A 27,435-nucleotide genomic window follows, 5' to 3' on the forward strand; every position below is an offset into this window, starting at 1 on the left:
CAAGCCAGGTCTCTCCCAGGGTCCTGCCCTAGTTCTGCCTTTGTCTGCTTTTCTGAAAGTAATTAAAAGAAAGAATTCAAGAGCCCAGGAGAACCATGGGGTTGGCAAGTCCAAACCCCTAGGAAGGGCATACACATTCAGGGTCTTTATTCGTCAGTACTTGAGAGCCAAGGGTACATTCACCCAAAGACAAAAAATGTGAACTGCCTGGTCCACAAGTGGGATAAAAGCTGACTGCTATATTAATGACCGTGGTGTTTGGAGGACTGTTGTATTGCCCCCTTGGTTTTCATTTTCTGAGGGAGGTCCAGTCAAATGATCAGCAGCTCCCACAGGCTGCCAATTTCCGTCACATTCAGGATCTCTCAGGAACTTGCAAAACCAACTTCCTGGAGATACCAGGAGTGGCCTGTACATTTTCTAACTCTTGAGCTGTGCCTCGCACCAAAGAAACAGAAAAACAGTCTGACCTCATGGAACTCAGCCACCACCCCAGGAGCCAGGAAAAGACAACTTTTTTTTTTGTAAGATCTCACTGGATGGAAAGCAGAAGGAACAATACTATGCTAAGATCTGCAATGAAAAAGTTCCTTCTACAAAAGAAGCCAAAATCCAAAGAGTTCACTATACTGTATGATTTCATTCACAGAAAGTTCAAAATTAGACAAAAGTCTCCCACAGTGTTGAGGGTCAAGGGATGCTTGCTTCTGTGTAGGAAGGATACAATAATAAATGGAAGAAGCATGAAGGGGGCTTTGGGGATGCTTGATAACATTTTATTTTGATCTGTGTGCTGGGTACATGAGTGGTGTTTATTGGGATACCTGAGCGGCTCAGTCGGTTAAGCATCTACCTTCAGCTTAGGTCATGATCCCAGGATCCTGGGATCGAGTCCCACATCGGGCTCTTGGCTCAGCAGGGAGCCTGCTTCTCTCTCTGCCTGCAGCTTCCCTGCTTGTGCTCTCTCTATCTTTCTGACAAATAAGTAAATTAAATCTTTAAAAAAAATGAGTGGTATTTATTTTGTGATAATTCAAGTTGTATACTTAATGATTTGTAGGATTCGATGTGCTTTATACAGACCGAAAGAGGGTTATGCTCATTGCGGGCTGCTTGCAGAATCCCATCCATGTACACTGGGCCAGACACTTTTAAAAAAGAATAAACCCTTAAGTCTAGTTTTCTACCTTCAAATGGTGGTCTCATGGTTTTCAAAATCAGTCAGGCTCTTTTCAGGCTGACTGTCATGAATATCAGGACCTAATCAAGCCTTTTCCTACACTTGGCCAATCTCTGGATGGGCCAAATTCTGCCTGTGGTCCCACAGGCAGATCAACTAAGTCATCCTCAGGCCTCCCTGATCTGACAGGGAAAGCAGAGACACAGAGCCCACAGGCTAAGTTAAGCAACTTTCTCCAGATTACACAATGAGCTGCTGCTGGGGGGCCTTGTGATTCCTATCCAAGGGCTATCACTTTTCTATTACAGCTCATTCCACAGGGGCCAATTAACACACACTCTCCTTCGGGGAACAGAAAAAAACAAGCCCAGGAACTCACGGGTCGTTCTTTATATGCAAGGCACACAAAGGGGTTTACCAAGTTCCTCTCCAAGAGGAAATCTGGAGAGCCAGGAAGAGGAGGAGGGAAGTGCTGAGTCTGCAGCAGGGCACTGCAACAGAGCCCAGTGTTTTTGTGGAAACGATGTTCTCCTAATCAAAACACAGTTGCATAAATGGACTCACTCCATTTTAAAAAAAAAGAAATTTAAAGCCTATAAATAGGAACCACACAACCCTGATTAATTTTAAAGTTCTTTCTCCACTGTCTTTTTTAGATAGTAACTAAAAATAAAGGCTTGAAACTTGAAATAATGTAAGCAACTAATCACACACAAGCACTGGGCTTTTCCCATATATGGCTGGGTTATTCTTCAGCCTTCGAAAAGACCAAATGAAGAGATGGCCAACAACCAAAATAATCCTTCAGACATTTGAAAACGAGGAGAAAGAACCAGAAGAGTTGGTGAATGACAAACAATTGCGAGGCTCAATGGGGGTAAATGACACTGAGAGGGATTAGTTGCCATAGTACTTTAAAAACATGGGCACATGCATTTTGACACTGGACCCCTTCTATAAAGAGACTGCTTTGCCCTCTGGCCTCAGCACTAAGAAAACTACAGCTGCGGTGATTTAACATAAAGGACTCAAAGAAGGAGAGAAATATAGGGGCATGACTAAAAATTTAATTAAGGCCCTTCTCAGTATGAAATCTGTAAGGGTGATGAGGGCACGTCTCAAGGTCAGAAGAAAGGGACAGAGCCATGTGGAGAGGGGAAGTGGGTAGGGATTCGAATGAGATTCGAGCATAAACAGCAGAGGTCAGCTCTAGAAGACAGCTTGCTTATGATGGAGGGTTATTACAGTGTCTGTTGGGTCCTGCCTGAAATGTTTCTATAAAAAGATGAACGCATTCATGTCAAATAAATGCCACACAGTGGCACACAGTCTGTGAGACAGACTGGAAAAGCCACATTTGCACTGTTTTATGGTTTGCAAAGCCTCATCACAGACGTCATCCTGGACACAAGGTAAGGCACCTGCTTTTACTGATAAGGAAACTGAGGCTCTGGGAGGGTAAGTGACCTAACACAAGGTGTCTGACAGGTGACTTCATGCAGGAGGGCTGGAGTAGCGACCTGAAGGTAACACTCCCAATGGGCAATGAAGTTTCATTCATGACACCTCACGAAGAGCACCAGTAGGCGTGCCAAGTTTAGGGTCACGTTCTGGTTCATCCACTACCTCTCTGTGACTGTGGGCAAATAATTTCCCCTCTTCTGATTCAAACCGTCAACTGGAAAATGATAGGGCTGTCCTACATGACAGGAGGCAGGAGGTGGGGAGGCAGGGGGAGACCAACATGGGCTGAGTGGGCCATCCTGCTCTTGCCCTCAGCTGTGAGCCTGTCCTCACAAGCCCCAGACGGGACTGTCGGGCACTGTCACCGCTTCACGTGTGGAGACAGCCTTCCTCTTACACACTGAAATACACAGATGGCACCTACAGAAATGACTTCCAGAAAGTAAGACTGGAAAACGTCTTCATTCCTCCAAAAACACAGTAACAAAAACTAGTGACAAGGCAACATGAATTTGAAATTTTCATTCTACCACTTTTTTTCTCTTTCCCTCTCTATGGGATAGATCTTCCTCATGATGCTTGATTCTTTTTCCGAAAAGAGGCCCTACTTTTTGACAGTTCTAATGGTTTTCCCATGCATGCCTATAAGGCCTTTTATGTGGCTCGGGAGTCAATAATAAATAACAGCAACAAAAATAGCAAGCATCCTTCACCGAGGGCCTATGACACTCCAGGCACCACTGCTGAGCCCTCTGCACCCATCGTCTCTAATCTCTGTAACTACCGCACAAGGGAGGCATTACTGTCTCCATTTTATAGAAGGGAAAACAAGGGCTCAGACAAGTTTAGGGATTTGGCCAAGGAAGGCCATCTTAATTAACTGCAGGGCTGGGATTTAAACTGTCATCTGGGCCAATTCCAGAGTATGTTCTTGCTGCTGCTTCTCCATTACGAGACCTCTAGTCAACATGCTGAAGGTGTCCAAGACTCTGGGTGATGCAGCTTATTCATGGTTTCTCCTCATCACCATCCCTGCAGAATGGGATACTTGCCAGGTAGTCTTAAAGCACTCTCCCTGAAACTCAAGGCAGCTGGAGAATAAGGAGGGTGGAAAAGTAGTGGGCTGAGCTGATGGTCTGGTGAAGTGACCCCACATGTGTTCCCCCTGAACCACTGGGACCAGGTCCAGAATTATGATTTCATTTCCAGATCACTAACCTGGTGAGGCACAAGCCCGAGAGAGGTTGGCGGCTCATTCATGCGGTCATCACTGCTACTGGCAATGGCGTAGCCCCTGAAAAAAGAAAACAATTAGAGGTGCTTGTTTAATAAAAGTTTATGTTTAGCACCTGTGAGAATGATGGGGGGGGGTCCTGTGAGATTTACAAGGATAACCAAAAATGCCCCTTGTGGGACAGCACAAGCTAGCGAAAACCTAATTCCTATGGGAGGGAAAGAGGAAGAAGAGCACACACACAAAAAAATGCCTGAGTTCTGGAGTCAGAAAGGCCAGAGCTTATGACCACAGGCAAGCTTCTTCTCTTTTGCTCTGGGTCCATTAACTATAAAACAGGAATAAGACCTTTATGAGGCATAAATTAGGAATAAGTTAGACAAACTGCCAAGTGCAATGTTTGGCACATGATAAGCAGATTAATGTTAACTCCCTTATTCTGAGATAGTCTTGTAAAAACCATGGGCACAGTTTTGTACTGAAATTTTGAAATGGAAAACTTTCCAACCTTAACTTGAGGTGATATGAATGCTACAAAAATGGAGGAAGGAGATAGAACAATGAGGAATTAATTAGGTAGGAGAACGGATGCACTCCTTCCTGAATGACAGTGTGATGTCTCCTCATGGCAGAGAAGACATTCGATACAGGACCTGGTTTCAGCCTACAACCAGGGCAAACACTGTACACAGAGGGGCCAGTGGCAAGGAATGGCATAATTGGCTCTCCAAGACTTTATCCCAGATTCGCCCTGTCAGGAGGCCACACTACACTACTACACTTAGAAGGCAGGGGCCCAGGGGGATAACGGAGATGAGAGGAAGTAAAAAAAAAAAAAAAAAGCTGCTTATTTTCATTTAACTGTTACACCTAGACTAGCTATGTATGCTACCAACGTTGTACAGAGGTCTTTTCAATTGCGTAGAAAAACTCTTGAGTCATAAAATAAATAGAATATTCAATGTTAATTTCTGAGAATTGGAAAAACAAATCTTTCGAAAATTCAATTCTCTCCTGCCTGTGTTACAAACAGCATAGCAGGATGATTAAAAACAGAGTTTGGAGCAAAACTGCCTTGAGTGAAAGCCCAGCTTTACCACTTACCAGCTATGTGAATTCCAGCAACTTATCCTCCCTATGACTCAATTTCCCCCTCAAAAATGGGACAGGTAATAGTTCTTTCCTGATAGGTTTGCTATGAAGATTAAGTGAGTTACTCTTGCAAAGTGATTAGAACAGCGCCTAGCACACGGTAAGCACTATATAATAAGTGTCTGACAAATAAAATAAATTACAGTGTATTTGTCAGATAGTCAGGTGTAAATATCCATTTGACTTCAGTCTGCCTTTGCTGACACTTGGCAGCAGAGCCTTGGGCAGATATGGAGAGAATCTTAAACTGTTTAATCATTTTTCTTCTACTTTTTTCTTTGTTTCCTTTCCTTTTCTTTCCCTCACCCCTTTCTCATCTCTTTTCTTTCCTTCTTTCTTTCTTAAAATTACTGGCTCTATTCTTGAAATTAATTTAATTTTATCTCACTTCTATTTATTACAAAATGAATTAATTCTATTGTTTATAGGTCATTAAGTAAGATCTTCTTGCTTGGAGCAGATAGGGTGTCCAGATTACAACTGTGCTAAGCTTTATATCTTTTTTTTTTTTTTAAAAGGAGGGTCAGAGGGAGAAGCAGACTCCCCGCCGAGCAGGGAGCCCAATGCGGGACTCGATCCCGGGACTCCAGGATCATGACCTGAGCCGAAGGCAGTTGCTTAACCAACAGAGCCACCCAGGCGCCCCTAAGCTTTGTATCTTTAATGTAACACATATACAGTATGGTAAACATATAGACTACTTAAAGCCTAGGTCAAGTTGAAACAAAACATACCAGCCTGCTCATTTCTTTACTCTCACATGCAAGCTAGTACACTATGAGTGCTTAATAAATTAAAAAAAAAAAAACATTTTAAAGTTGGTATGGCATTGGTAGGCTAGGTGGTCATGACCAACCCTCCACTGAAAACAAACAGAAAACTAGATACAGTATTAAAACCTTTGTTTGAAAGCATGACAGCTACCAAAGTAGGGGAGAATTACAGAGCCAAGAGATCTGTGAGAGGAGAGAAGCCCATAGAGGTCAACAAGGCATTTGCAAGGGGAACTTTCTGTCATAAAGTGATTGCCAATCTCCAAAAGCAGTGGCTATAGGATCAGAAGCTGTTATATGGACAGTTATACGGACAAATGGACTGGAAGGAAAAACTACAGCTTAAGGTTTGCCAATAAGGAGGAATCATGAAAAATATCCCAGACTTTGGGTTGGGACCAATGGGGGTTGCATCCTAGGAATAAGAGTGAAGCAGAAATAGACAAGCCCTAATTGGACTTAAGTGTTCTAGGACTGATCTATTTGGCCTAGCAGTTTGCCAGAAGGAAATGTAAATCACATCATCTCTGCAATTTTTCATATATAATGTCCCGTAGTTAGTAAAAAATAACCAAGCAATAAATAAATAAATAAATAAATAAATAATAACCAAGCAGATTTGAGAAACTGGGGAAATTTAAAAACTAACTGGATATGAGGTGATGTGAAGGAATTACTTTTAATTTATTTTTATATGTAAAGTAGTAGAGATACACACTAAAAAGATACATTTTTATGAATGAAATGCTACATCTTGGATTTGCTTTAAAATAAACCAGCGGGAAGAGAAAAATGTGGATAGCTATATAGATAAATGATGATGGGCATATGTTGGTAACTGTTGAAGCTGGGTGGTCTATATAATGGGGTTTATTATTTTACATATGTTTTTTCTTTCATGTATGTTTAAATTTTCCATAATCAAAAGGTTTTGTCTAAAAAGAAAAAAGGAAAAATACCAGGTATTAGAGGAGATAATACATAACCAAAAGCCAAAAAAACAAACAATGAAAAATAAACCAATAGGTAAGAGGAACAGAATCACAGGAGATCCAGATAGTGGAGATATCTTCTTAGACTTAAAAGAAAAACATAATTAAATGTTTTCAAGGAATGAAAAAGAACAAAATCACAATTTCAGAAGAGATTAGGAAATGTATAAAATAAGATCAAATGGAACTTTTATAACTGAAACATAAAAAAATTAAAAACTCAATGCGTGGTTTAACACATATTAGACACAGAAGAAGAAAGAATTAGAAAACTAGAAGATAAGCCAAAAGCAAATTGGCAGACTGAAGCAAAGAAAGACAAAATACTGGAAAATACAGAAAAGGGCATAGGTTGATTCTGACATGCAATTAGAGACTCAAAAGGAAAGAAGACAGAAAGGGGCAGAAGCCATATTTTAAGAGATAATGGCTGAGAATTTTACACAACAGATGAAAAGCATCAAGCCATGGATTCAAGAAGCATTAGAGAGCAGAACCAGAATAAATACATAAGTATTTATCAATTAGTATAGTCCAACTTCTGAAAACCAAAAACAATGAGAAAACCTAAAAAGCAACTAAGGGCAGGGAAAGAGGAAGAAAAACAAACTGTATCAGAGGGGCAGCAGTGAGATAAACACTCAACTCCTCAACAACAACAAAAGCAACCAGAGACAACAGGATTATACTCTCAATGTCCTAAAAGAAAATTACCACCAATCTTCAATTCTATACCCAGCAAAAATATCTTTCAACTATGAAGATAAAGTCATTCTCAAACAAAAACTGAAGTGTCTTGTCACTAACATTCCTAAAGGAAATAATAAAGGGCATTCTTCTGGCAGAAGGATAATAGCCTTGGCTGGAAGCTCAAAGATACAGAAGGAAATGAAAAGTAACAAAAAAGGAAAATGTCAGCCAAACATAATGAAACCACTATATAACAATCTCTTCTGGGGTTTAAAATATATACATAATTTAAAAAAATGAGTGTGCAGACACTGCTGTTTGCCTACCCAACATCCATTCTCCACATCTATCTTACCACAACTTTATTCAGGGAGGTAATGTGCCCAGAAAAAACAACCATATTTGTCAGTCTTCCTTGCAGCAAAGGGTGGCCATGTGATACAGGAGTTAGAATCAATGTAAGAAAGCTCTTTAAAAGGGAGCTCACACGTGTTCTTAACTGTAACACAGAAGCAATACTGGACATGGAGTAGTCATCTTGTGACCATGAGGTAGCAAGCATAAGGAAAAAAGCTAAGGGTATCTGAGTGAATGGTAAGAAGAACTTGAGTCCCTGATGGCATAACAAAGCTTTTGTACCAACTCTGGACTGCCTGCCTCTAGGCTTCTTGCTGCATAAGCAAAATAAAGTCCTATTTGGCCAAGTCGCTGAAGATGTTACATAAAGCCCAATGCAATTTCTATCACATGTGATTCATGTATTGCCTTACAAATGTTCAGGGCTAAGGAGATCAAAACCTACTAACAGAATAAAAGCATGAAGGTCCCTAAGGCCCCCACCAAAATGTTTATTCTTCCTTATCATCAGTTACCAAATAACTCCAGGAGAGTTCAATTCCAGAAGGATGCAGAGATATAGCCCCGAAGATCACATGACAAGTTCCCCTAGGCCAAAGAATCAGACTGGGTTTTTCAGCCTTGTTTTTTTGAAGACAGGAAGAGCAACACAATTCTCAGAAGAGTCAGGCTAAGAAAAGGCCAAGGGAGACACAAAAGCTTTCTTTGTGTAAACGACCATCTCTAAACAGTAAACTCACCCTTCTGGATGCTGCAAAACAGAAACCATCAATTCCACGGCCAGGGCTCCTGCAATCATGGCCAGTCCTGGGCGGCTCACAGTGCACTGCTGGTCCAAGGTCCGGTCTCTGGTTGACTAGAGAGAAACAATCATTATGTGTGCTCAAAGTTCTAGTCCACTCAACCGTGCTGATGGAAACACGAACCTCCTCCATGTTAAAGCTAAGTAACATAACCAGATGCCCAGATGCTCGCTCACTGTGGGCAAAGAACATTCAGCCTCAAATAATACCACTTCTTGCAAATACCAAGAAAAACAAGATATACAACTTAGTTAACTAAATGAGGTAATTTGCTAAAAGGAGTAACAGTTATGAACAAATTAAAGATTAGGGGCCTAGAGGCCCCATATATGGAGTTGCATCACGTGCTCTTTTAACTGACTCAAATCAACCCCAATGTGCTTGGTAGTTGAGGGACAGAGAGACAGAAAAGAATAATCATTTGAATAGTGCAAATGATTCTGCCCTGCCATTCTAACTGAGCCATGCCTCAGAGTGCCTGTGATGTGGGACAATAATTTGCCTTTCCTGCAGTCCTCAGCTCCTGTGGGCCTCTCACAGTGTAGACATCGTGTCACACTGAGTGTGATCCCTGGGCTGAAATACAAGTATTTTTGTTACAACAAGGCTCCAAACACAAACCTTCATTATTGCAACCAAAGAAATTCTAATCTTCCAACTTCAGGAAAATTAAGAGGTTGTTAGAGATAATTTTGACTCTGAATTTTTCACCTTATTGAACAGATACAACTTTACTGTAATTGACCCTTAATCCTACTTGTTGGTGATGATGAAATAACGGGACCAGCTGTATGTTATAAAACCACTGATGAAGATTATCAAGTCATCCTTCTTCACATGGAGAATATTTATCTTTTTTTCTTTATACAGGGAGGACATAAAAGCCAGTCATCCAAAAGAGGTAGGAGTTATTAAGGAACAAGTTTTTAAAGAAGGGGAAAATGAAGGGAAGGGTACGGAAACACCTATGCTTTGTTTCACCGGAAATGATTATCTGTTCTTATAAAAGACCATTCCTACAGACTGTGCCTTGCGTGGTGGCATTAACACCATAGAATCTTACATTTGAACAGTGTACTGCCTGCTGTTCAGAGCACTTTCACATTTGACCCACCTTACACTATGAGTAGTCAGGTTAAAGTATTCTCCCCTCTCCTACTGGGGTTAGCAGATAAAATATGAGATACCCAGATGAATTTGAACTTCTGATAGACAACAAATATTATTTTGATATGAGCAGGTCTTGAATACTGCATGGGACAAATTCATACTAAAATATTATTTACCTGAAATTCAAAGTTAACTGGGAATCCTGTATTTTCACTTGCTAAATCTGACAATCTTATGGGACCCAGCCCCATTCTGCAGAAGTACAGGCAGCCTACGAGTGGTATTTGGAATCACCCCACAAGGCAGTGTCCAAGCCTGGATTGGAATCCGGGTCTTGAGACCCCTCAGTTGATGTTCTCTTCAGTGATACATGCACAGGAGACAGTGCTGAGTGCTGCCAGGGACCAGTCTATCCTGCAGTTTCCCTGATGAGCTTTCCACAAAAAATGGTTGGTCACTGCGTTTATGCTGCTGAACAAGGAACAGCCTGTGCACAGTTGATGATGCCAATCAAGGCTCATGGTGAGATAATGTCACCCCCAAATTAGAGAATTCTTTTCTTTGTTAAAAGACAATATTTAAATAGTCACAAAAGAAAGAGTTGGGTCTCTCTGCCCCACTGGGCAAGACAGTTGTAGGAAATATTTGGAAGCACAAAGAAATCCACTTACATCTCCCGGGGCCACCACATCATTGCAGAAATAGCAGCCAAGTTTGTAGCCAGGGATGTTGGCAAAAAGTGATGAGCCCAGGAGGTCGGCAGGTGCCACAAGGTGACTAGAACACAAGTCCCCAGCTCCCTGTTGCTTAGGTTTCTTCAAGCCATGTCTCATGACAACAAACGTGTCAAATCCCAAGGCAGCATTGATGACCAGCTGTGGATTTCAAGGAATAAAAGTCTAGAGTTACGAGACACTTACATTTTAAGCCATGGCTAATTTCATATTTGGTCAACTTTTTAAAATTTATTTTATAAGTATTGCGTATGAATGTAATTAGAGTCTAGAAGCAATGTTAGTAAAAGCTACACAATACTGAGGATTTATTAAGTGCAAAACACTTGACCAGTGATTAACATTAATTATCTCATTTGGTTTCTTTTAAAACTCCCAGAACACTTTTCCTATTTACAGATGAGGATAATGAAAGTTAGAGCAGTTACTTCTATAACTTGCCCAAGGTCACTTAGCTGGTAAGAGGTAAATGTATAAAACCAAGTCTTTCTTTTTTTTTTTTAAATATTTTATTTATTTATTCATGAGAGAGAGAGAGAGGCAGAGGGAGGAGCAGGCTCCCAAGGAGCAGGGAGCCCGATGCGGGACTCGATCCCAGGACCCTGAGATCATGACCTGAGCCGAAGGCAGACGCTTAACCATCTGAGCCACCCAGGCACCCTATAAAACCAAGTCTTGAGAGTTCTCAGTCTCATTCTTTCCACCATTTTGCTATCATCTGACATGCCTACACATACATATTTTTTTAATTTTATTTATTTATTTGAGAGAGCAGAGCGAGAGAGAGAGAATACATGGGTTGGGGAGAGGGGCAGAGAGATAGGGAGAAGCAGGCTCCCCGCTAAGCAGGGAGCCGGCTGCAGGGCTCGATCCCAGGACGCTGAGATCATGACCTAAGCCAAAGGCTTAACTGACAGAGCCACCAAGGCACCCCCAACACATATATATATATATTTTTAATAATAGCTTCACTGAGATATAATTCACACACTATACAATTCAACCTTCACACAGATTTTTTAAGGACACTTTTTTTCTCACTTATACTAGAACTTCTCTTAGTTGTAATTTAATTTATTCTCCTAAATTTCTGGTTATATAGAAAGTTGGAAAATAAATGGTTCACCAGAAAAAAACCAAAAATCACAATCTCATGGCTCAAACACTTACTACTAATAGTTTTGGATATTTCTTCCTGTTGTTTTCTCCCTTTCTTTCTCTTTTCTTCCCCCTTCTTTCTCCCTTCTTCTTGCCTCCTCCCCACCCTCTTGCCAAACAATATAAATGTTTATATGTTTACAGATATGAACAATTCATATTAAATATATATAATATCGTATCTTGTTTATTTAACATAATGTGATATTTTCCATGTTATTAAAGTTTTTGAGAACATAATTGTGCACAGCGGTATTTGGAATCACCCCACAAGGCATAGTATTCCATCATATTTATGTGCTATGATTTATTTAACCACTCAGTACTGTCGGCCCTTGAAGTTGTCATTGACCAAACAATAGGGAATGAGACAGTCTTTGTCCTTTTGGAGCTTACATTTTAATGTAAGTAAAATATCCCTTCTAGAGGACCTCAAAGGGTTGCTGTGAAAATTAAATAGACGATACCTATTATACTAGATGGTGGTGTGTGAGGCAAAGACAGCGCCTGCCAGTGGCAGCCTTTGGGATGTCACTAGGTCACCCACAGCATATCTCTCTTCTGGAGAGAAGGCAGATCTCCCTCCAGGGTGATGGCACGTCAAGTTCCAACCAGACACAAGAGCGCCAGGATCCACACACTCTACCTTTCTTTTGCTCGCGGCAATGACGGCAGGGAGCCACCGGCTCTCCCTGGTGTCCATCAACAGGAAAACGACATCATGGCTTTCGATGAGCTGCTCCAGTTGCTCCACATCCCTGCGGGCTTGCTCCAGGGTGACGCTGGAAAAGTTCACCGGGTGTCCAGGCATCGGGATGCTCATGTTGAACCCTCTGGCATTCTGGGGAAAGACCAGATATACAGATGTCTGAAGCAAACGTATAGGGGATATCTTAGAGCCCATGTCTCCCCATAGCTACAAGCATGCATGTGTGGTCGCTTGTAACCAGAAATTTCTCTGTGCATGATTTTGCTGCTTGTCCCTTTTGCTACCTGCGCCCTGCACCTTCTTCACCTCTACATCCTAGATTATCTTGTCCTGTCATCCCAGGGTCCCTGAGCCTGGATAAAGCAGCAAGCAGAGACATATGGATCCTAGTTCCAAAGAAGGAGGTAAGTAATTCCCATCTGAGGCAAGGAGGACACTGGAGAAAACCGTACCTTTGGTTTTTCCTATAATCTGAGGCCAGGAACCTCTATCAAAGTGCCCTGTGCTCAAGTCCCCTTTGTCCAGTTGTTTCTCCCTACTAGTTCCCAAATTGCAACCCCATTTCCTTAGTCTATAACATCTCCAAATAGGATATTATAATAAAAAACATTTAATAAACTTACATAAGATTAGAATGACTGATAGTCTTGTCTTAATCTTAGAGGTATACTCACTTTAAAAAAAGCTCTTTAAACCAAAAAACTCTATTTGCTAACTTACAACCAGAAAACCTACTTATAAGTGTGTAGATAGATATTCATTTGGAGGGGACAGGTGGGGGATGAGCTATAACAGAGTGTGGTACTCAAATGAAGCTTCATTCCTTATGCAAAGAAGTTGTCGGGTGGCCCGGATTCTCTTCAAATGTGGGGACTCAGGAGTTTTCAAAGGGGCTTTAGAACAGCTCTGTAATTTACCACTGGTCCCCGGAAGGCCCCACTGTGTCTTTGCAGATTAACTATGAGTCACATATGGGTGTCAACGAAGCCAGGGACATTAACTGTCCACAGAAAAGACAGTGTTCTAGAATCACAAACCACACCCTTAATCCCCTGCATAGTGCTGGCACAGGGAGGAGTTTGAAAACATTAGCTTTTTCATTCATTTGCCAAAACCTGTCACCTACCGGAAAAACAGCTGGGGGCAGGGGCGGTGGAAACCAGAATAAGTAGGTCCTTTTACAAAGGAAAAATCTATTTTTGTGAATTGTAGCTATTTTCTCCTTATCTTAAACTTTAAACCTAATCTCCGGGATTCAAGAAACGGACAATAGTAGCAAAAGCAATGATATTTAAAAGAATGGAAAAAAGTTTCAGGCAAAGCAGGAAAAGACACCAGACAGAAAGGACTTCAGAAAGAGGCTTCAAAACAAGTCCATTTTAACAATGAGAACACTACAGAGACAGCTATCTGGACCTCATTAATTAATTCACTCATTAAGTATTATGCATCTATCATGTATCAAATATTGTAAACAATAAAAAAAAACTGCAGTAATGTTAATACCTTACTGTCTTATTACAGTTGGCAAAATATTTTAAACAGCAGTAGCTTGATCTAAAAAAGGTATTATTTAGGTATATTAATGACATCAAGATTAAAGCATAACTACTCAACACCAATTCTGACCTTTTCAGTAATACAGATCCATACCTACTTCACTGACCTAAATGATTCTCTGCTTGCTAAAATTTCAGCCAGTAAGCCTACTTAGGACTGGCTCTCAGCCCACCATTTAGATTCACATGCCTAAGGCCGGAATTCAGCAAGTTTCAACACAGTAGTTTTCAACCTTGGCTGCACATTAGATAAGATAAGATAAGATAAGATAAAACCTAGGGAGGTTTTAAAATTCCTAATGCCTAGGCTTTTCCCCAGACTATTTAAATGGGAATTTCTGAGAGTGGGCCCTACCATCAATATTTTCTAAAACACTCCAGATGATTCAAATGTGTAGCCAGGGTGAAGGATAGTTTACAGAAAGTGTAATACACAGATTTCAAATGTACAGTTGGGTGTTTCAACAAACTGCAGATTAACCACTGCATACACCTATCAAGACAGAACATTTCCATCACCCCAGAACATGCTTGTGTGCCCCTTCCCAGTCAATCCTCACTACTCCCCACCCCCAATGGGACAACGACTATTGCAACCACTTTTTAAAACCCTAGATTAGTTTTGTCTATTCTAGAACCTCATATAAATGGTATCCCACAGTTTATACCTGTTGGTGTTTGGCTTCTTTTGCCCAGCATAATGCTTTTGAAGTCCATCCATATTGTTACGTATCAAGAGTGTGTTCCTTTTTGCTGTATGAAAAAGCTCGATTTGTTTATTCAATGTCTCATTGACAGCTATTTGGGTTATTTCTAAACTTTGGCTATTATGAATACAGCTGTTATGGACAATCTTCTGTAAGTGTTTTAGAGTATATACATTTTCATTTTCTTTAGATAAACATCTACGAGGGGGATTTCTGGGTCATTAGGTTGGCTTAGTTTCATGAAAACCTGCTGGACTGATTTACAAAGTGGTTGTTTGAGCAGCAGACCAAGAGCTCTGGTTGCTCCCCAGCCTGACAACATTTAGCCCTGTCAGTCTTTTTAATTTGAGCCACTTTAGTGGGTATGTAGTGATATATCTTCATGGTTTTTAATTCCCATTTCCCTGAGACCATGGATGTTGAGCATTTTCATGTGTGCACTGGCCATTTATAGATCTTCCCTATGAAATAAATGTCTGCACAAGTCTCTGGCCCCTTAAAAAAAAAAAAAAGCCTTGCCTGTCCTTTTATTATTGAGTGGTAGGGGTTGTTTATGGATTCTTGATAATAGCTATTTGCCAAATAGACATAGTGTGAGTGTTTTCTGGGTTTTGGCCAGCCTTTTCATTCTCTTAATGGCATCGATTGGGAAGCAGAAGTTTTAGGTTTTGATGAAGTCCAAGTTATCCATTTTTTCACTATGGTCAGTATTTCCTGGGCCCTAGGAAACCTCTGCCTATCACAAGACTACTCTGCTGCTTTCTCCTGGAATCTCTGTAGTTCAGCTTTTATGCTTAGTTCTGACCTTACTGGAGTGTCACCTAGGGCTCAGGGTGTTCAGTGAGGACGCTCCATTCTGGATAGATGGGATTCTAATGTCTCCTGGCCTTGGGGGAGCTCTGGAATCTCCATTCTGCTCACAGCAGACAGTGGTGCTTTTTTGCCCAGGCTTACAGAGTCATGCCTTGAGCTCATGCAGCTTGATCTGGTCAAAGACTCAAGATCCTGCCCAGACTACTTCTCTGCTCAGCTCCTGTATGTCTGATACATTCTCCAGTGCGTTCCAGCTCCCTTAGCTGCTCTGAACTTGGATGTTAGTTTCCTCAGCTCATCAAGCCCAAGAACATCTCCTTGGGCTCCTCATGGGCTCTGGCATGGGCCAGAAAGTGCCTCCATGCAATGGGCTGGGACATTCTTTCTTTCCTTTCTGTCTAGGACCACAGTCTTTCCATTGTTCATTGACGGAGAGAGTCGTTTTATGTATTTTACCCAGTTGCATAATTGTTTATGGTAGGAGAGCTGGTCCAAAACCAATTACTCATCAGGGTTGAAAACAGATGTCCAGAGTTGGGTTTTAAAATCTCTGGTGCGGTTCCACAATCCTACATTTTATTGCCTTGTCTTAAAAAAGAAAAGGTTACTTCAAATAGTTATTTGACTTATTAATGTTTTTTTTTCCTATTCAATTAATTTAACCCCAGGAGTAGACAGGGTATTTGCAGCAGAAAAGTTCTTTCCACGTTCTTGTTCCCTTAGACGTGTCTGCAGCCTGGTATGAGGAAGGTGATGAGCAAGTATCTGCTGAAGGAAATGACACCAAACCGAACATACAAAGAAAGCACCATAAGCCTGGGTAACCCGTAGGTGAAATTATGATGGATTACACCAGGACTTTAATGGATTGTGCACATTATCCATTATTCTTTATAAGTCCTGGCCTCAAGGACTGAATAACCCAGTAGGGAAAGCACAGTAGCACAATGTAAACGCCAAGGAGGACGCTTGACCCTGGTGGGCTGATGGTTTCAAGGAAAGGTGAACTTGATCTCAAAGGCCCAACGTGAGTCAGCCCTACCTTTGGCCCTAGCTTCTGCCCTAGGCCCTTCTCTGTCTTCCTGACCTCCATGCTTCAGGCTCCCTATTTCCCTTCAGTTCCACAGAAGTGCTGTGCTGCCTCCTGCTTCAGGCGTTTGCACAGACAGCTCTGCCACCCTTCATCTAGCTGACCCCCACTCACCCTAGGACTTAGCCTCCTCAAGCGAGTCTAGCTCAGGTCAGGCTGCCTGGTAAATGTCCTCACAGCAACGGAGCTCCTACTTCGTGCACTCACTACAATTACAACCGTTTATGGAATGAGTTATTGACCATGTCCCCCCTCTGGACTACAGAAGCTCCATGCAGGGGAGAGGGAATTTTGTCTGTTTTGTTCCCCAGTCCCTAGCACACAGAGGCCTTAAATATTTAATGAATAAGGAAAGAATAACTGAACAAATAAATAGGGAGGACTGCACTGGATCACAGACCATCTGGACAAGGAAAAATTTCAGGCAACTAGTTAGTAGCAGAGGTCAGCTTCAAAGCCAGGTCTGTCTGGGCCCTGAGGGGAGTTCATAACACTTTCCAGTGACAGACTGGATTATTCTTCCCAACTCTACACTGCCTCTCACTAATAGAATTAAATGTCTTCACCCTTTGCCACATGACTTTGCAGGACCTCTACTAGGAAGGCAGAGTAGACTGTCCAACACCACTTACTTTGGGCTTGGCCCTGTGACTGGCTTTAGCATGGGGATGGAGAATGCTGCACTGTGTCACTGGCGAGCTGAGACTTTTAGAGGTATAATAAGTTTTCACCAATCCTTTCACACTTCCACCTTCTACCATAAGAAGAGCATGACCTAGATGACTGTTGCTCCCTGAACCCAGATCTTAAAACAATGACACACAGCACAGATTGGAACCTGACTTAAAGCCTGGAGTCTAGCCTAGCCCAGCAGCTAAGCTACAGCCAATCTGCAGACCTGTGAGTGTGAGATAAATGCTTATAATAATAAGACACTGAGATGTGAGGATTGTGTGACATGCAATAATGTAGCAGAAACCTAACTAATATGACAGGGTTGTAACATTCTTATTTCTTTTGGCCTCCAGCATCTAGCTGGGGACACAGTGGGTGCTCAATCAATAGTGTTGAATTAGACCCAATAGATGATGTTCCCCTGGATCACCGGTGAAATGGACAAAACCAACAACATTGCTTCTTTTAAAGCAGAACTAAAATGAATGAATCTAATACTGAGTGATTAAACAGAAAAACCTTGAGAACGGGGGCTTTTTTTTTTTTTTTTAGCTAGCGCTGAGAGCTTCTTGTGGCACTTTAAGTGTTAGCAGATGCTTTGGAGACATCTAACCTAACTTCTGTCAGATAAACTGATTACGCATGCAAGATGCACATTTTCTTTTGTGGATGACCTAAAAAAAAAAAAAAAAAAAAAACCTGGCAAGATTTTGAATCAAATGAGCTGAATGACTTGTCTCTTATTATCTGGTGTTTTTAAAGTAAACAATGCAACTCAGAAATAAGAAGCAGCTCAAGTAAAAAGCTGAATATTTAGCCAGATCTTCCTTCTGCGCAGACTACATTCAATTTAATTTCATAAACCTGTACTAAGTAACTATCAAGTATTCTGGTGATGAAGGAGAAAGAATATCCTATATCTGAGCTATCAAGAATACCTTTGGAATAAGGCAGTATATAAAAATATGCATGCTCCCAAATTCCTCAACTTAGACTCAGATAATGCTTTGCAACTTACAAAAACATTTTTTCATAAATTCTTCGTTTTATTTTCACAATAATAGATGAGAGTTTTGCTTTGTTTTTCAATGCCCATCTCTGCAAATTGGAAACAGAGGCTTGGCCACATCATGAAGTCCCGGGTAGTAAGTGACAAACATCCAACTCTCTTTTACCAATACGACAGGGCCTCATTCCCCAAGAGTAATTGTGGGAAGCTATAGGAGACAAGCTCTGACATCCCCGAACAGCATCAACGTACCACTCCGGGGAATATTTTCTGAAGCCGGTCTGCTGCAGCCAGGGCCTTGGGCTTACCACCTGCAAGGCAATCTTCAAATTCATAGAGAGGCTGCCTCACAGGATTGGAGTAGGAGATATTGGCATTGTCCACAAATGTGATGTGTCTGACGCCCCAACCCTGCAGGGAAACAAGAGATCATGGTGTTTTCTGATGAACATGTCACGGAGTGTCTCTCTTAAAATCCCTAAAAGAGGTTTTGCTTTGGATCAGCTTGGGAACCTCAAATACAGAAAACTTCAGGAAATGCACTGTGCAAATTCAGTTTCTGATCAACAGATGGTCAACTTCCTTTAAAAGACAAAATAATTATATAGCCGGTGCCTAGTTTTCTGCAGTAATGAGACTAAGAAATGTCAGAGTGGGTCTGACTAATAACTCATTATTTTTGACAGTGGCACCAGAGAAAGATTTGGAGGTGAGTCCCATAAGAATTGTCTATGTTGCTGTCTTAGAAGGATTAGCAATAAGCCCCTAAATGTCCTTGCTTTCCCTTAATGAATAATTAAGTATAAATAATAGCTCACATTAAAACTCACTTAAAGCCTGAATTAACTCCTCAGAAAAATGACTTATGAGTTATTCCCCATTGTATAACGTCAGAGAAGATTTTGTACTACTTCTTCAAGACGTAAAGTCCTTATTAATATTCGGTAATGCAGGAGACAATTCTATATTCTCAGAAATAGTTTACATGATTTCATATACTTCAATTATAACTCCTATAAAGTCTTATAGAACCACACAATTTTAAAGTGAGATGGAATCTCTAACATCCTTAGTCCAATTATTTTGTTCTATAAAGATGGCAAGAGTAGCCTGGAAATCACTTAAGGTCATAGATCTGGTTAATGGTGGGGAAGGAATTAGATCCACAGAGTTGCAACCAAATGAAGATTCCTACTTTTTGGAGGGTGAGGTGCAGGGTGTATTTTAGCAGATCATAAAAAAGCACAGTGATCTAAGAGAAGCCCTGCCATGATTGGCTACAAAGCTGATTCTGCTCTCTCTCTTATTTCAATATCTTTCCATTAGGGACTCAGAAACTCAATTAGCCTGATGGTTCCAAGGGGACAGTCAACAAGAACCCAAGATGCATGTTCAGGGTTGAGAAGGACAGGCCAGAATCCATCCTTTCAAAAGCATAGTTTAAGTTATCTGTTTTGAAAGCCCACTGGTAAACTTTGGTCTACTCACCTAGTTTTGTAAGTGACTTTTACCAGCAAAGCAATCTACCATGGAGGCAGAATAAAGGTATGAAAAATCTAAAAGTCACTTGTGCTTGGTTTGGGGACATTTATTTCTGAAGTATTTTTACATTCCTTAAAGCAATGCTGAGTGGACAGCAAGGAAGGCAGTCTGGGAAGATGCTGGGCAGTGGGAAGAAAGCCAGGTAAATTACAAACAGGCCATAGGTTAGCCACATGCAGGGGGCATTCGATCTCAACTTTTGGCTTCCTGGAATGCTACACAGTTTAAATGGCTGATCTGCCAAGATTAAAGAAGACTGTAACACTCGATGCTGGTGAGGATGTGGTGACGAAAAGCTATTGTACGGGTTGAGAATATAAACTGATGTAATTTTTCTGGAAAGCAATTTGGCAATATGTTTCTACAATCTTTCAAATGTTCGTATCTTTTGGCCTAATTGCAGCAATCTATCCTCAGTAAATACTTCCAGCAATCTATCCTAGGAAGTAATCTGAAATATTAACAAAAATGTTCCACAACATAATTTACAGTTGTAAAATATTGGAAACAATATTTTAACAAATATTGTTTTATTTAATAAACAATAAATAAATAAATAAATATTTAATAAAAAGAATAATGCTCACCATTAGGGGAATGTCTCAGAACAGTATATTTCATCATATAAAAAGGCATATTCTATAGTCATTAAAAACACTTAATAGGCATAATTTTTAATTACATGAGAAAGTGTTTACAATGTTAATAGATAAAAGCATGAGACATTATCATAAATAAGATTTTTAAATATATATTTAACAAACATTAAAGGAAATGAGTGAAAAAGTGGTAGGAAAATGGGTATCTTCTTTTCCTGCTTTATAACTCTGATACTTAACAAATTTTCTACAGGTTTCCACTGCCGTTATAATTTTTAAAAATGTTAAGAAAACCTAAGCACCTAATTCTAGAAGCCAGATAAAGAACAATAAAATAGATTCCACAAAAGAGGAAGATATTAATGAAGATAAAAGTAGATAGTAATGAATCTAAAAGCAAAGCAAAACAAAACTAAAAACTATAGAACTAATAAATAAATCAAGGCCTTAGTCCTCCAAAAAGACTGATAAAATAGACAAGCCTCTCTGGCAAGTCTGAATAAGAGAAAAAAAGAGAAAACATAAACATGCAACCTTAGGAATGAAGAAATATTTTTTAAAAAGATAGAGAGTTTTAAAGATGCTAAGAGAATACCATATGTATTTTGTGTCAATTAATTTTAAATTTAGATGAATAAGAAATAAAATTCACAAAAGAAATGAAATTAAAGAGTTACTCTCACTAATAAAAGAAATGCAAATTAAAAAGCTCTGTTTTGTACATGTTTCTGAAAGTACAAACTAGTAAAATGTTTTTGGAAGGTAATTTAGCTTGGAAAAAAAACCGCATATAAACATATTGTACATAGTATATATTGTACATATAAGTGCGTGTGTGTGTTTGCATATATATACACATACACACACACATAGTACATTCTCTCTAAAATAATAATTCCACTTTTAGGCCTTTTTTCCTAAAGAAATAACCCTATACATATGTAAAGATACAAAAATGTTCATTTCAACGCATCTCAAAAAAATATGCTGAAGTTGAAAAAAATTGAGGACACAGTCATACAACAAAATACTACATATAATTATATGGAACACACAGAGAACCACAATCACTTTTCTATTAAGACTAAAAACCTGTTACAGACAGTATACTATGATCCTATTTTTGTAAACAAATGACAGCAGAGATGACAAATGTCCCTCTCTATGTTCGCATCTGCCTATGAAAACTTCAAGGAATATGATATTGTGTACTAATCTAGGAAGTCTTCTTAATTTTGGGAAATGGGACTTGAGATGGGGGTGGAGAAAGACCTTCTATTTCTACTTTATAATAAAAGTATGAGTTCCTTTTATAGTTAAAAAGATAACTGAGAAAAGAAAAAAGGAAGGGAGAGAGGGAGGGAAGTAGACAGGGAGGGAGGGAAGGGGAATGTGGGAGGTGGAAGGCAATCTGGTACAGCAAAATAAGAAAAGAAGCCACAGCTTCAGAGGTACATTTGGCCTCCACCAACTTACCATCAATGTCCTAGCTACATTACAACCCAAGGTGCCAGCTCCAAGCAGCAGACACTTGACAGACACAACCTTGTCTAAGTCCAAAGTGGGGACCAATCTCCAACACATCAATTTGAGATTTAAATCCACTGATGACTCAGCTAACCTAGAAAATGACAGAATTATTTATTCATTCAGTCACTCATTTATGCCCCCATCTTATCCTAAAAAGACAGAAAGCATCCGAACAAGAAAATGAGGAACAAATCCTGAGCAAAATGGGATCAAAGGTAAAATAAGATGGAGCTTTAGGGCAATAGGGAGGAGAAATGGCACACAATTTGTGCCAGTGTAGACCATAGACCATTGCAACTGCTAGTGATAGGCCACAAATGATACTGAGCCCCTAGCAGCCAAGGTGAAAATGCAAACATGACCACTTATAGGAGTCACTGTATCTATAAATAAAAAAACACCAGCTCCTTAAGAGGAAAGTTTTCCCTAATACTGAAAACCAAGAAATATTTTCCACATACCCTCAAAAAAAGGGTGCACTTATATCATCCCTTAAATACAATGTTGGTTTCCTTGAAATATTTCTTACAATGTCCTTCAATATAGGGTAATAGGAAAAATTAAAGGGCCATGAATAAAGGACTAAAAGTTAGTAGGTATCTGTACTAACTAGGTTTGAGAGTCTCAGCTCAAAGCAAGAACAAAATTTATAATGTCTAGAAGAGTAGATGAACTGTGTGCCCTTCCGAATCTCCATCGGTGGTATTAGTTCTCACAACCACACTTAAGTCAAGAGTCAGGCAGCGACAAGTGGAGGAACACTCAACAACGTGAACAGCACCCCCTGCGCTGAGCTGAGCAATGCGGTTGGCCTGACAGAACGTGCTGTGTGTCCTGGTGATAAATGGCCCCAGTGGAGAAAACAGCTTCCAAAATATACCTTTTAGGGTCCATACATTCACTGAGGTTCACCATCCTCGGTCCCATGCCGCCTTTCTGGTTTTTTTCCCATCCAACTGCTTTGGGACAATCTTAAGGCAAATAAAATAGTGAGTTGAACGAAGGAGGGACGAATAAAAACAAGTAAGTAGCAAGATGGACCACACATTGATAAGCTTTCAGTTCACTTCTTTCTCACAGAGGCTCCAGGGCCTGAATTTGCACATACTTGCTAAGTTGCTCGCCATCTTCCTCAACTACCCGCACCCTTGCTGAGAGACCACCGGATCTGAGCACGGTTTTCCTGGAGAGCGGCTTCTGAAATAGCCCTTGACTCTGGCCTGAGTTGCCTCCACTTCCCCAGTTCCTGGCAGCTGCTCAAAATATGACAATCCTCTCTGGGATACAGGTATACAGGTAGAACCCTGTGGAGGGCTCTCTCTCCAAGGAACCCCAGCTAGCATGACCGCCCTCTTCTGCTGAAGTTCCCACCAGGCTTTGAACCTCTGCGTTCAGTTCCTCCTTCCTGTTCTTCATCCTTACCATGTCCCTCTGCTCAGCCTCTCAACACTGTCACTGCACACCTAGCCTGTCCCTCTGTTAAGCTGCCCTCTCCTTTAAGTTTATCCTTATCCATTCAGACCTTCCCCTTCCCCGACTTCTCTTTTCTCCACTAACCTCTTTTAACCTCTGCTACGGGTGCCTCTGAACTTCCAATTCCAGTTCTGTGTGATGCTCTGAGAGGCTAAGTGTCCCGTGGTTGCTCTATTCTACTACTATGACATCCTCTCAAGTGTCTCACTTGCTTTCTAGAATACTCCTGCTACTTTCTCACCTTAATGGTAATCTGACTTCCTTGCTGGAAACCTGCTAATGGGGGCCTCTCTTACACTCCTCACATCTTAGGACATCTGCCACTCTCCCATTCTCACCAAATACCTGAAATTCACAATAAAGCCTCAACTCCTTATCAGGGAGTTCACTTGGCCACGACCTATGCTGCTGGCATCCCCTCCAATGTCTGCCTTAAGTAACAGTCTCTGAAGGAACAGAAACTCCCTGACTTAAAAATGTATAGGACTACTGGGAAGAACTGTATGTTTCTAATTTGTATGTTGGTGTTCTTTGGCCATTCTCCTACTTTTAGATTGCTGTCAGCACTTCTGTTTTTTTTTCCTTGGGAACTTTTTAGCTTTTGACCTCTGTTTTTCAAATAGTATTGCACAATATAATTATAGGACCTAGAAGGTGTAGATTTTCTTAACGCCATCTTTCCTTTCTGGGATAGGATGACCAATGGAAAACCTTGGGGTCAGTTATCCTCGAAAGCTATGGCTGGAGACATCATTCACAGCAAGGAGCCAGAAAACAAATGTCCCTTCCCATTTTAACTCAGGCACTCTGATGTGGTCCTTTTTTTTTTTTTTTTAATGTAACAAAAAGTTAAAAATGATATAAAAGATGAGTTCTTACAGTGGTTAAGAGTTCAAAATTCTTTTTTTCTGGGAAAAGGAGTTCAGACATGTTACTAAATTCATATTTTGTTTGTTTTCCTTAAGTATTCTTACATTAAATAAAAAAAATCTCAAATATATAGGCAAAAACTTGAAAGAACTTCAGAACCACAGTCTAGTACTGTAACTAACAACTCTGACCTAAGCTTTCTCCTGTTACAGATAAGAAGTCATAGAACAAAAACAAAATTTCATTTCCAACGAAAACATCTCTGTACTCAAAACGTTACAGCCAATTCTAAGAAAATTAGATATACTTTAAGCTTATTAACAATGAAAAAATGTAATTTATCAATAGTATTTAATCTATCCTATCTGCCTCTATATAAACTACATCCATAAGACGCGCCCCAAATTAATAGAAAAATATTTTTTTAGGAGAAAATTAGGTCTTGTTTTCCCACAGCTGAACAAGCAGGAGGAGAACATCAAGGACAGGAATTAAAATGAAGAATGTCCCACTCACAGCAGAGTCTGCTGCCTCCCTCGGCTGGATGCCAGAACACTTTTTGTATCAGCGATGGACAGTGGGCTCTTTGCACCACGAGGAACAAAAGATGATTAAAATTATACTTCTTATGCCATTGTCATTGCAATTATGGGTTGTCTTCAAAATAATAAAAAATACTACCGTATCAATAGCCTTCATTTCATACTATGATATAGAATAACTCTTTACGAAGTTTTATTTAAAGTTTTATTTAGAGCTAAGAGGGAAAACATTAATTTACATGAAAAAAAGAAAATTTGCCTTTCCTAAACTAAATAATCTACACTCACTATCAAGCATAAAGAAGATGTATTGAAGGCATTTATTGGGTGATAGGAAGCAGCTTTTCCAAAAGGGAAATGTGCAATGTTTCCAGGCTTTGCCAGCTTCACCAAGCATCAGTGAGATTGTTGGGGCTGTGAAGGAAGAATCATACAATGACTTTATCATAAAGATGGAAACAAAAGTGCCTCCTCTGTAGAAGCTGGCAGGATTAAGTGAGTGAGGAAGTGTGGAAGGCACCGGGTGGCCTGCCAGGCACAGACCAGGCACATATCACTTGCTAGTTAACTCACCCATTCCCCTAGAACTATCTACAATTGTGGCTTAGCATGCAGGTATGGCACCTCAGCTAATAGCACATGGAAGCTATTTTAGAATGTGCCAGAAGAGGGTGCTAAATCAAATGCATGGATCTAAAGACAGCAGGGAAGCAGTGGATTTCTTAGGGCTCTCAACTTAACCTATAGCCTTCTTTGCCTAACCAAGCCAAATCCTCTGTTAATCTCTTCAAGAAATCTATTTAAGACATTAATCAGTGCTGCGGCAAAGAATCACTGATAAAATGCCCTCAGAGCCAATCCTGAAACCTTCCTACTTCACTCTAGAAATGACATCTCAGAAGAAATGCTAACACTGCTTTCCCTAACATACACACACACACACACACACTCTCTCTCTCTCTCTCTCTCTCTCTCTCTCTGAGGCATAGGACCCCCAGAAGAAAGAAAGCAATGTGCCTTGGAACAATGCAGATGTGGTGAAGAGCAAATTAAACAATGTGTGTAAAGGTATCCTAGAAAACATGTAAGTCATAGATATCTGAGGGATCATTTTGGAGTGCAGGGCTTTGTGTAAGATAGGAAATTAACATAAATTAGCATTTATTAAATGCCCATAATATACCAGACATTGTACGCTGTCTTTTACCCAGGACACACATTCATCCTAAGGGAGACTCCATGAGGCAGGTTTTATTATCTTTATTTTACTCGAATCTGAGTATGTATTCTATCTTTGTAACATGTATATAAATACATAAATGTATGTTCACACACACACACATCTATAAAATATCTGTGAGCCCAAGTTTCCTAACTTATGAAATGGAGATAACAGCTGATGTCTACCCCACAGGATCTAGTGAAGAATATTAAATGTGGAAGGAGAAATGGCACTTTTGCTGACTGATTTACTATATAGAGAGAAAGATCACACATAACCTTATATAACAAATAAATATGTAAGTGTATTAATATTTTGTTCTTCCTATAAGAAAGGTCAGGAATAAAGATTTTATGTGAAACAAAAACTGCGGGGGGTGGGGGGAAGAAATCTCAAGACTGGGGAAAAAAAAAAATGCCTGGAGGAAATTTCCTGAGGACAATCTTTGCCTTTGTTTCTTTCTGAATAGCAGAATGTGCCCTCTGTTCAAGGGAGGTGTTCCCATGGGCAAAGAGTTAGGAGCTGTACTTTTCCCTACCTTCTGCTGCCATTGTGAAGGGATGAAAGGAAAGTTAAACTTGCTTCAGTTTCTGATAAATGATAATTATATGTATTCTCAAAGACCGGCAAATTACCTGGGCTAAATGCCATTTCTGGAAGCTTCACTTCGAAGATGATGCTGTGGGCAATGTCTCTCACCCCCTGCATGGTGCGGTCCCGGAAGCAGAGGACTTCAACAGACTGGAAACTGCTACTCCTGATGTCAGGCCCCAGGTTTGAATTAATTCATTTTTTTTTTTTTTTTTTAAGGAAGGAAAAGAAAGAGCTCACATAAGAGCTTCAGCAAAACCAGTTGGAGAGTATTCAATTCATTGTTAATTATGCCTCCCTGACACTCTTGGGGCACGGCCTTAACCTCTGAGAGATTTTGAACATGTCCACGTATGCTTTCCTTTGTCCAAATGCTTAGAGACTGAACAATGAATTGGCTGTGATTTCTAAGTGAAGTTTATATAACAATTACATTACAAATAAATAATTCTGACAAATGCATCTTAAATACAGGGGGAAAAAGCTTACAAGACATTAAAAAGAACCGCTAAGACATACATGGGTTCTCCTGATCCCCCTTCTCCCCTCTGAACTCACATTCTATGAAACAGCACCTCAGTTCAGGAGTAGTTAGCAAGCCTGTGTGTACTCTCCAGTCACACTACCTGGATAAGCAAGTGTAACCATTCTCCCTCCAGGGACAATCTATAATTAAGCTACCTTCATTTTTTTAAAGCATTTTTATGTAAGTAAAATAGATATAAAGACAAGTACACAAATCCTAAATATAAAGGAGCTTATCTCATGCCTTCTCGCAGTCACTGGCCACCCCTTTCAAGAGTAACTACTACTCTAATGTCTAAGTCCATTACTGGGTTTTTCCTGTTCTGATCTTT

General features: G+C 40.2%; 1 protein-coding gene across 2 annotated transcripts in view; it reads right to left on the reverse strand.

The window, feature by feature from the left end:
- The window catches only part of ATG7 (autophagy related 7), a 230,381-nt gene that overhangs the window by 160,394 nt on the left and 42,552 nt on the right, over window positions 1–27,435 (reverse strand). For both annotated transcript variants that reach the window (XM_044916407.1, XM_021695209.2), the window contains exons 9-16: window positions 26,623–26,744; window positions 22,761–22,851; window positions 21,827–21,971; window positions 18,462–18,620; window positions 12,294–12,488; window positions 10,427–10,630; window positions 8,583–8,698; window positions 3,863–3,938 (exon numbers count right to left, since the gene is read on the reverse strand). In XM_044916407.1, coding sequence (XP_044772342.1) covers window positions 3,863–3,938; window positions 8,583–8,698; window positions 10,427–10,630; window positions 12,294–12,488; window positions 18,462–18,620; window positions 21,827–21,971; window positions 22,761–22,851; window positions 26,623–26,744 — 1,108 coding nt within the window. The remainder of the gene's footprint in view (window positions 1–3,862; window positions 3,939–8,582; window positions 8,699–10,426; window positions 10,631–12,293; window positions 12,489–18,461; window positions 18,621–21,826; window positions 21,972–22,760; window positions 22,852–26,622; window positions 26,745–27,435) is intronic.

Source organism: Neomonachus schauinslandi, chromosome 1 (assembly GCF_002201575.2).
Source record: "Neomonachus schauinslandi chromosome 1, ASM220157v2, whole genome shotgun sequence".
NCBI classification, from domain to species: Eukaryota; Metazoa; Chordata; class Mammalia; order Carnivora; family Phocidae; genus Neomonachus; species Neomonachus schauinslandi.